This window comes from Mytilus californianus, unplaced genomic scaffold (genome assembly GCF_021869535.1).
Source record: "Mytilus californianus isolate M0D057914Y unplaced genomic scaffold, xbMytCali1.0.p SCAF_7, whole genome shotgun sequence".
Lineage (NCBI taxonomy): Eukaryota > Metazoa > Mollusca > Bivalvia > Mytilida > Mytilidae > Mytilus > Mytilus californianus.
In genome coordinates, this window is record NW_026262723.1 from 93,437,954 (window position 1) to 93,449,996 (window position 12,043).

The 12,043-nt window shown below is 32.8% G+C and overlaps 1 protein-coding gene across 1 annotated transcript in view; it reads right to left on the reverse strand.

Annotated features, from left to right (window-relative positions):
* Positions 1-4,294: 4,294 nt before the first annotated feature.
* Positions 4,295-12,043, reverse strand: part of LOC127708703 (transmembrane protein 26-like) — a 43,559-nt gene continuing 35,810 nt past the window's right edge. Inside the window, exons 2-3 of the mRNA XM_052213822.1 lie at positions 8,337-8,484; positions 4,295-7,836 (exon numbers count right to left, since the gene is read on the reverse strand). Coding sequence (XP_052069782.1) covers positions 7,108-7,836; positions 8,337-8,484 — 877 coding nt within the window. The 3' untranslated portion in view covers positions 4,295-7,107. The remainder of the gene's footprint in view (positions 7,837-8,336; positions 8,485-12,043) is intronic.

Genomic DNA, 12,043 nt, shown 5'->3' on the forward strand with positions numbered 1-12,043 from the left:
GGTGTATTTATTCAGCTCAGTTGATAGATGTTTGCTTACTGTGTCATCGTACCGGGTACGATTCCCGGCTGGTACAGTCATTAATTCTATAACATATGATACAGGTTGAGATCAGTGAACATATAAATAGTGAGAAAAAACCCAAGCAACTGCAGGTCACTACGCGGCGAGTAAATTCACAATATATATACTAAAGTATTTAGATAAACAGTAACGGTCATATACACCAAGAGCCAAGCAGTACTTTACGATTATTCGATTATTCACTGGGGCTCTCACTGAGTGGAAGGGGGACAATTCAATGGATTTACACAAGATTAGAAATTGGAGAGTTATGATATTGCTATGTTAACATATATATATGAACAGTTATCTCATTGACATTCGATCCACGTCTCCGTATATTCATATTATTGTATTCTACTGATTTCGTATTTCATTCGTTTTTGCGCTAACGTGTTATGGCAAGCACAGCAAAAAAAAAACTTCATTTAACAATTAAATTGCTCCTATTCACTAATGAAATTTTCAATTTGATGTTTTTAAGCTGATTCTTTATACTACTAAGGGGGTGTTTAACGACCTTGACTACTTACGAGAGTCTCGCACGGTGGTCTATCTTTATAGGATACAAATAAAAGATATAAGACTGGTAAGTTGAAAAGACTGCAATGACAAAGTATTTTAGATTACAGGTATTTCATTTTAAGAAATTCCTGTTGTACATCATCAGCTTTGCATCCTTAATAAAATTGAAAAGAAGGCTTGTGGCCAAAAATTTCTAAAGCATGTTTTTTTTTGTTTTTTTTACCTCGTAGTCACATTGTGGCAATTAACAAGGAACAAAACACACTTATCATTGCAAGTTCAAGACTAGCCCTAGCTTCTAATTGAGTGGAATTCTTAAACTTTAGATGTTGATACACTACATTTGAGATTAAATTCAGATGCAGTGTACTATCAACATATTACAGACTATAACGACGAGAGAAACAAATACTGTCATTATTTGCCTCACAATCTCATTGTAAAATAAAGAAACAATACATATATTTTGACAACTATGGGCCACAGCAAGATACACGTACCTTTTAAATAACTTGGTCGGATAAATAAATAAATAGAGGAAATAATTGCTTTTGATTGCATAAATATTTCGATAAACGAGTAAAAGTTAAATAAGACTTTCGTGCACACAGTACGATAGACCAACTCAATCGATGTAATGGAAATGAGGGCATACGGTCTACAAAAACATACTTGTTTAAACCAAAGCATTAGCATGTCAACGTTGAATACGTTTTACTACACTTTTACGACTAAAAATTTGCACAATCCCATAACTTTGATTCTACTGTCCTTTAAATTTTTGAGTGAATGTTTAGACAAAACATAGGTATATCATTAAAACCAAAGCTTAATGGCATGGGATATGCTTTGAACCTTCAATCTGCGATTTGGCCATTAATTTCAAAATATAAAATGTCAATATTTACGTATGTTAAAGCACTTTTTTTCGCTAGTAGCGTGTTGTAAATAAGAGGCTGGAAATACCAAAGGGGCATTCAAAGCTCAAAAGTCGAAGAAAAACTGAGATAAATAAAACGAAAAACGGCGAAAAGACAAACAAGTCGACAAAACACTACACAGAAAACTAAAGACTGAGCAACACAAACCCCACTAGAAACCGGTGTGAACTCATGTGGTCCGAAAGGATAAGTAGTTCCTGTTCTACATGTGGCACCCATGACGTCACGTATGTTAGTAGTTCTTACAACGGTTTACTTCAAAATATGTTACATGAGCAAATTTCTTGGAAAAAAACCTTTCTTACTTATTTGATGTTCAATTATTTTGATTATATATTAAATCGTTCTGTGGGGTGATTCGTTAATAAAGAAATTTTTTATACTTTTTTTCCTACATATATGTATAAATGAAAAGGAATGTGGGGTCCTTGAGATTTCAATTCAACGACACAAATAACAAAAATACATTTTTCAACAATTGATGGGTGTTTATAAAATATTCCATATAACCGAGTCGAAAAGATTTGTGGACACTTTTAACGGACACTATACAAGATCTACCTTAAACCCTAAATTATCCACACAAAAAAACCAAAAGCATCAAAATATGACAAAAGATAACCATGGTGAGATTCCTGACTCGGGACAGGCGCATATATTTATAAACTAGGTGTATGTAGATCTCAACCCTTCCCCTTTAATTTCGATTAATACACTAACAAGAGGTACATAAAAACATACAATAAAAATCATTAGAGGAACAAGTACTTAACTGTTTCATAACAGTCTAATAGATTTTAAAAAGGCACAAGTACAAACATAACACCAATAATCTGTTTACTACAGACATTGTTTATCAACAGTTTTTATAGCAACAATGACAAATACAATAAAATATGTTTTTAAGATGACTTTCACATCCTTAATAGATGTGGTCTTCATTTAAGTTAGATCATAAATTTTTATCGAGTTTGAAATCTAACCACATAATGACAGAAATGTAGATTGATTTAATAAAACGAAATTGAGAACAAATTAAAAATTCTGTTGAGTCTTGATTACCGTTCGTATAAAATCATGTTCAAACTTTTTTGTTTTATGTATAGTATACGGTTAAATTTTCAAAAAAGTTGTCACAGTTGTAGACCTGAACCCCGCGGTATACCAACATGAACTGATACCACGCCACAGTATTTATACGTATATATCTGTTTACTGTTAAATTACTATTCATACAATACAGTATAACACTACGACAGACAATGGGTAAAAGGCAAAGAAGAAATAAAACTCTTTCCAAATGGATTAAGACTGTGAGGTCTTTCATACAAATCAGAATTAACAAATAGGTTAAGGGGTCTAGGAACACTCGCGTTATATTTATCTCCAAAGACCTAAAATAGCCCTAACCAACTGTCCTACCTCAATGATAAGTATATGTTGTTGTGACTGTATACTAAACTCAAACAATCTCGATTTTGTATGTAAATCACATCAAATCAACCTACGAGCTTAATAAGGGAATCAGATATTGACAATTCATTTTGGAAACCAAACAAATATGTCAGGCTATCTGGATCATTGCCTTTGTTTGTGCGTTTGTTTTTATGAGATACTGGATGTTGGATGTTGGTGTTGTTCGTTGTTGTTTGTTGTGATGTCTAGGTTTTTTTTTTAATAATTCCTTCTACCCTTTTTATGTATGAAATGCTCCGTATACATTTACTATAGAGAAAATCATGAACAATCATAGGTCTCTTTTAATGTTCGTTTGGAATTTCAATTATGTTTTTTACTGTATACCCGTATTAAATAAGATAAGTAACACACTATGTTATGTTGTTGGATCTGCCAAATGCTCCTAAAAATTGTTTCCAGATTATTAATTTCTATTTTTTCAGGAATTGAAACCGGGCTTCAGAGTTACTGAGAAACTACCTATTGTATGATGTACTTGATGTGGATAGTAAACATTCCAAATATCTGTTAGAGTATATACAATCTAAATCCCTCCAGTAGATATGATAATCCAGGGATTGCGTCTTACAAGGAACCTATTGAACCAAGGTTTCTTAATGGTAAAGTTGATTTCACCTCCCAAAACTTTTACAGACGTCGTTACGATTTGGTTGACCGTCATCCAATATATGTTACACACTGTGATCTGCGACACATATTACCACATTCATATTTCACTAGAAACAATCAAGTAAAGTCTTTCTCGATTGAATTGTTTCGAAGCCGTTTCTAGCTTGCTGTATATGGTTCGAGTTTTGCGCATTGTTGAAGGCCGTACGGTGGCCTATAGTTGCTAACTTCTACGTCATTTGCTCTCTTGGTGGAGAGCTGTCCTCCTGGTGATCATGCCAAATATATTTTCCTACATTTTGATATCACCAATTGCGATTTATCATTAGTTTTAAATGCCTTGAGCAACTAGACGGGTGTAATTGATGATGCAACAACTGCTTACCCATCCGAAATACTTGAGCTACCCCTTGTTTTGTATTAAAGGGGTTCGTGTAGCTTTTGCACTAGTGCTTTATGTGTGTGGATCCGCAACACTATTTCGATGTTGGTTTGGCTATCGTTTTGTAAGCTTTTTTTCTTGATGAATTTAGAATTAATTTTTTAAGTTTCGCCAGAAAAATATTATACATTGATTTGCTTTTGCTTTTGTTTGTTGTATATGTGTGTTCCTTTTTTTCCTTCGTGTGTGTATGGTATTTCAGTTGTTCAAAAATAAATAGTAATAACTAATATAAGTAGTTGTAAATGCGTATAATCTTTAAAATGGTATAAAGTATGACTAATTATAGACATTGAGGAAAAAAGTTAAAGTTGTTTAATTTAACGACTAGCCTACAAGATCACAATTTTACAAGATTCGTAAAAGAGTGTCAAAAACTTGACAGTATAATAACAACATTAACACAATAACAAACAAAAAACAATATACAAATACAATTTATACAGCAAATGCATTACATTTTTGGAAAACACTTGTCTTTTTATAGCAAGGAGATGTTTTTAATTGCATTGGAAAGCGATTCAAATGGTTTGTACCTATTGCACTATCCATGCATACTGATTTTGTGTCATTGATGGATACCCCATATCCTTTGTTTTTCTATTATAGTATGTCACAGATTTACTATTGCACTATCCATGCATAGTATGTCACAGATTTACCTGTTTTCGTGTAACTGTTAGCACTTTTAATTTTCACATTATGAATTCAGTAAACGGAATAACTCATACTATAAGATTCATACTTAGAGTCAGTTCAAGATTTATGAAATAATATTATATATACTATATATATCTATATATAGAGAGAGAGAGGGATGAATAAAAAAGTAACTAACTTCTTATTAGTAATTTTGGTCTAAAATGTGTCAATATGTCCTAATTTGTAAATTGTCATATCGAAAGACACAAATAAAAGTTGTAATAACTTTTACCCGCTAAAATAACTTCAGAACGAGTTATGTTTGTTGTCATGTTCTAAGGAACTAAAGTCTTTTCATACAAATAATTCGAAAAACTTGGACTACATTATGAATGATAACGATAATAAAAAAAAATAAACAATGCTTGTTCAAATATGTGAAAAAGCGAATAAAATTAACAAGATTATTATCACAGTACATGGAAATACTATGACCAGGTTATTGGTCACCTCTGTCACATCATTTAGTTTCGGGGGAAACTAGCGGTATCTCAGATAAAGTCCAAGTCGCTGGAAAGTTTTCATATTTATTTCGCATCTATCTTTTTCAAACATTAAAACATAACTGAATAACAACATAAAACATATATAAAATACAATTTCAAAAGACTGATTGACATGCGGAAAAGGAACCAATCAAAATATCTTGTTATCAAATATTATAAATCGCGTTTTGTCGAAAGCGGGGATTACGGATTAAAAACATGTTTCGTATAAGTTTGTGAAGAATGGCTTTCGGCAGTTATCACTTAGTGTTAATTTATCTATATTCTTTGTTACACAATCTTTAATCATAGACACGGATATAAATCTTTGATAATTAATTCAAATGAAAGGATTATAGTTAAGTGTTAAATACAAGTAACTTTTGAATAGTGTAACATACAATGAGCTATTGAATTATTAAAAACCAATGATGACTCGGAATGACAATAAAAAGCATGAATTATAAAAATATACAAATCCTAAAAGTGAACTTTGAACGAACAATTTTCTGGTCATATTATCCCGTCGCTCCCTATCTGATACTCCCGTATCAGCATGTATAAATTAGTAACAAATAATATTTCAAAATGCATAAAGGAAAAATATAAACGAACAAATATATGTACATCTTTTTTTTTTTACAAGCGCGCTATTACGAACATTTGTCGTCTAATTTTTCTTTCTCTCTCGAAATTTCTTTACTGAAGTACATATTATTAAACCAAGTGTGTCTAAATACCAACACAAATATTTCATGAAGCAATATGTATAAAACGAACGATATGTCTAAATACAGGTATGTAATATTTGCCACTAAGCAAATAACGAATGAACACTGTGTCTTTCTCACGGAAATGTGATATTCGGATTTATATAGGTATATAAAAAATCATTAAAACATGTCATAGCATAAAATCATTGTTCTGTCAAATAAATCTGTTCCATCACTTACTCTATTTCCTCCTGGAATTAATATCAAGAATATCCCGGAGTTTCTCTCCAATTTGAACTCTGTTACTACATATTTTAAGTTTCAGGAACATTTGTCCGAACTATCTCTGTAGCACTATATACATATTATGTACACATCTTTGAATACATCTATTTGAATGTGACCATTTATCAAAATGTCGCTTATACTCGATATCTATTTCAAACAAAAACGCAAAGTGTAGATGATTTCGATACTTGAAAAAGCATTGTATCGAAAATTGTCGATAATATTGATTATAAAGTAAAAAAATATATTTGCAAGTAAATAAAATCTGAACATACTCAACTAAATATATTATGATAAGTCTCGGCTACGAATAAAAAATGCTGGTAAAAAATGGGGGGGTGTCAAACTGTTGAACTTCAAATTGAGAAAATAAGAAAATAAGACACAAGAAGCAAATACGTATAAAAAATCTTTACGATTGTAACGTGCTGTGTATCTTAAAACAAAACTTAGAAATTACAAGACACTATTTTTTCTAATGATCATGGCAAGATATATTAACTAATGTTTATGTATGTATATCATAAAGTCTCAAAGTAAATTCTTGTGATATCTTTCATCGACATTTACAATGTGTTTATATTTCAGCTTTTTTTATTTGACCTCGAACATATAAAAGTTTTTTTTTAAAAGTTTACCGCCAACAAAAATAGCACAAATTTGTCATGTAAGCTTGTTTTCTTTAATGTTCACACGGTCTGAATATCAAAATATCAAATTGATATGTATAAGATGTGGTACCATCAGGGTGTTAGCCTGTAATCCCGTGTGGTACTATTTGCCAATAATTTAGTTAGTCAGTACTGTATGTATTAAAAACAAGATTATCGTTTTTAGTTAGTATGTTTGTTGACTATCTTCTATGGATCAAGAAAACTGTTTTTAGTTGAGGTGGAGCCAATATTTGATATTAGTGATTGCTTTGATGTTTTCTTTTCAGGCGCCACTGACTTTCTAGCTTTCAAAGGAGTGGGTTTGTCTTCTTCCTCTGAGCCAACAGTGTTTATTTTCTTACATATCACTACTATGCGATAGAACTGTAAACAAAGAACAAGCACATTTTTGGCCGTAAAGAAAAGTATTCCGTAAGACAATACCCCCTTAACAATTATTGAGTACAGTCTGACAACTAAAAACGGACCATCTTGTAAAAACATAGAAATACATAAGCTCCAAATTTCGACTTCAAATACTCTATCGCAGCAACTTGGCATTTTTTCCTTTTCTTCACCCATTGGTGTATTTTCTGGGACCTCATTTTCCAGGTCAGTCTCCCTTGCAAATGTTTTACCACCGATATCCCTGGTTGAGGTTAGTATCAAACAAAACTGAAACAAGCTCAATGACCAGACTCCTAGTGTAGCATAGCTTAGGTATAAGTCTGACCTAATTTCAGGTTCTTCAAACACAACAAATAATTCCATGACGTCAGATGCTGATCCAATATAAACAAATAGCAATTGTGATAACTGGTCACGTGTAATTCGTCCTCTAGGCAACATCCATCTTGCCAGAATGAATATAAATAACATAGACTGTTCTAACACGGATACCCAAGTGTCCGCGTCAAGTTTCACTGGAAGTGTTACCTGTTAACAGAATAAAAGAAACATTAATTTTATTTAGCACCAGGCAAAGCTGGCCTTTGTCGGAGTTGACGGTTGATTGTTGGTTGCTTAACGTCCAGTGGCAAATATTTCACGCATGTTCAGGACGATTGACATAACAATTCAACTGTTGGTTTTCGTAATTGAGTTGACCATTCTACTATTTTGATTGAAGCGAGACTGATGAGTATTATGTAGACGTTTGTCTGTCGTACAAATCCATTCAGGAACATTTAAATCCTAGTATTTTTTTTAATTGCCATCGACATTTGACTTATGGTCATAGTTCAAGTAATAAATATGAAAGTTGTTTAACTGTTTCGCGGCATGCCTTTTGTACTTTTTATGATTTTTTGAAAATAATCAATACTGTGACTAGTAAATGTAGTAATTCTCTAAATGTCTTTATATCCTGAAGTAAGTTTTTTTTTATATACATAAGTGATTACTACGGCAATTATTTAATGCATTTGTTTACCTACCCCATTTATTGCAGATAGTGCCTCGTTTTGAGCATTTGTTATATTTGCTGATGCACTGATTTCTGTAAATTTCTCAAGTCTGTCAATTTCAAGTATCCATATAGCTGGTACTGTCCCCGCTAAGTAAAACAATATACAGGGACTAAACCTTAAAGAAGAAGAAAACAAGGATATATTGAAAATAACAAAAAAAAAATACTTTCAGCAGTCGTATTTTGTCGAATCGTTATCGTCATTTTTCAACTTCTCAGTTTAAACTTTATGTTGTACAAACCGTTACTATCAAAATTGCTGTAACCATCTGAATATGGTTTTAAATTTTTTTCGTTCAATCTGTTTCATATAGAAATACAGATAGTATCATAGTAAGTGTTCAAAAAAAAATAATAAACTACTGTATAACCTTAAAAAAAGCTATTTGAGTTTACTGTTTAGTTTGTGTGTCATGTTGTGATGTGCACTTTGATTGGGAAATAAATTATCCGTTTCGGAATCTATGCTTACAAAAGTAAATAAAATATGCCTTGTATTAACAAATTCATAACAAATTTATATATAAAGATGTGCTAAATATTGGAAAATGTTTTATTTTACAGATGTCGAAAAGATCATTTCAAAATGCTGCACATGCTAGAACAGTACTTTTTTTTAGTGTATTTGTAAAATACATGAAGACCGTGTTATCCATGAAACTTTGAGATTTACTTTTTTTTGTATTTGACACACATGTTATATTACTGTTGTGAAATTTGGGAACATCACGAAGCTAATATCATTGGAATGTTCAGATAAGCTTTTTAAAACGTATATTGAATTTAAAACCATCAATTGTTAATTGTGAGTTTGGTAGATACCCGGTGTTAAGTATTTAAAACCGATAATTTATTTCAAACTATTGCTATATTAGAATGGTCTTTTTTTTTTAAAGTTACATCAAAATGTTAACAACATTGAATTGTTTTTGCAAGATATAAGGAATTTTGTTACTCGCACGGGATGATAAATATGAACTCTGCGGGCGTGTTTTATTAGTCTCTTTTGTACATCCCCAGAATGTCTTCTGGTGAAGAGTCCAAAAAAAAATTAATCTGGACCTCTTCTGGAGATATTCTGTAGGAGTAGCAATAAAACACAAATTCAATTTGCCGTCGAATATAGCATTAATTTTTATGTTGGTAGTTCATTCGGTAGAAATGACTGTAATATTGCGAGCTCTGTTTTGGCATTGCTGTGATAAGTGTAAAACAAAGAAAATTGGTTGGAAGAAATCGCTTTGTTCGTGACATTTATTTTGTATGCTCTCCTGACTTAATTTTGCTAAACAAATCCGGCTTAAAGCTCATACCATTTGATTTTCAGGAATAATCTTAAACTGTACAAGAATTTGTCAATGTTTGTCTGGTATATGATCGAAAAGGACATCTTGTCTATCAATTTTTTAAAGTAAGCAAACTGATTATTTTTTTAAATAAAAGACATCGCAGAGTTCTCAAAATCTTTTTCCCTGGTGGTCCTTGATGAAAATCTGCTGGTCCTAACTATTATCTCTATTGCAAAGTACCAAAATTGTGCCGGTCCTTGTAAAATATCTACGGACTAAACCTTCGGACCACCACTTTTCGAGAATCTTAATTGTATATGTATACAAGGCATACAAGGTCATGGCTTTCTCAGACTGTTTATAACTAAATCCGTTGGTTGTGTACTGGTTGATACTTTAGACTCGGAGAACATGATTTATTTATTAGTTGTAATTGGCTTTGAACAAGCTTTCAGTAACTGAAAATACTCTTATTTAGGTGCTTTGTGTCTATTGTCTTAATGTTAGTTTCTTTTTTGTGTCTCGTTGCGATCTTTTGAATTAATCCAATTGCAAATGATTTAAATAGTTTTCTCTTATGTTGTACTGTTACACCACTGTCCCAGTTTAGGGGAGGGTTGAGCGCTCACAAACATGTTTGACCCTGTCATATTCGTTATGTGCCTGTCCTAAGTCAGGAGCCTGTAGTTCAGTGGTTGTCGTTGGTTCATGTCTGTCGACTCATATTTGATTTTTTGTAAATTGTTTTGTTATATATAATTAGGTCGTTAGTCTTTTCGTTAGAATTGTTTCACATTTTTCATGTCGGGGATTTTTATAGCCGACTATACAGTATGGGTTTTGTCATTGTTGAAGGCCGTACGGTTGCCTATAATTGCTTACATCCACTTCATTTGAACTACGGTGGATAGTTGCCTCATTGGCAATCATACCACATCTCCTTATTTTTATATCATATACCTCGTGTTTTCCTGAACATGCATGAAATATTTGTCACTGGACGTTATAAAAATAAGCAATCAACAATCAGTCAATTCAAACTCGTGTTAAATAAGGGGAAAACCATATGAATTTTTTTTTTGGGGGGGGGGGGGGGGGGGGTGGGTGGTGGGGGACAGGAGGATTTTGAATATGAATATGCTGGCCTGGTAAGAGCTGAAAAAAATATCCATACTTAGCGCCAGATTAAAATGAATAATAAATCCGCAAAAAATCCTCCTGTCCCCTCCCCGAAATATCAAATAGTCGTCCCCTTACTGTCATTGTCCGTGTAGTTCTTATATCTGTATGCATAAATTTATTAATGTCATTTAGACTAAACGACGCCATGTTTGTTATGTGCCTCTGTCGTCTAATCTACCTATTTAAAAGGAAGAGGTAGAAAAGAGACAGAAGATCTTCCCAATGCAAAAACCAGAAATGGACCAATTCTGGATCACTACCGAAGAATAAAAAAACACGCCCTTGGTTATTAGATGGAGAATTAAGACAACAGTAGATTACAGACGTTTAAATCTCAAAATCGATAAAGAAAGACAAATCAAGGTAACAAACAAAAACTAAAAACTGCGGGAATCGCATAAACTCTAAAAGGAGCGTGACTGTTTGCGTTGACAGGGTAAGCGTCTCCGGTTATGCATCCACCCCCCGCCATGCGAATCTACATCAGTCAAAATGTCAAAATCGGGACTAGGACACAATCGGTTAAATTACAGAGTAAACGACTACACTGGTATCTTATAAAGATTAAGACTTCAAAAACAGGTCAGTAGTAGAGAAGTCTTATATTTAGACGTGTAACAAACATATTGATGTGACTGCATACAACTGACACAAATATTTGATCTGCAAGATATCCAACCATGTCAACATACTAGTACATCGTTTACTGTGTTAAAGGTGACATCGAGGGACGCCGCATCACTCGATTAACGAAACCTATGTTTTATATAGAATAGTTGGTTCAGTGGTCATGGTGGTTGGATACAGTGGTCAATGAGTTGCCACATGTCACAGTGTCATTGGAGCAACTGAGAGGACACAAATGTCTTACCGCAGATCTAACATTGATGATCGTTTAAATTTGAAACGTAGTATATGTAATGTGTGGTGTCAGCCCTATATCAATTTATATGTCGGGGAACATACATACTTCATCAAAATGATGTAAAATGGAGTCGTATCAATACATGTTGATTTTCATATACAAATTAAAAACCGAACCTCGCTTTTATAATTCTGAAATATGGAAGTTCACGCAAATTAAGTATTTATAAAAGACGAGACTGCACATGTATACATCCAAGATGAAACAACACATCAAGCTGCGTTGTTAATACTGCACGATAAAACAACACATCCAGCTGCCGTTGTTAGCACTGCACGA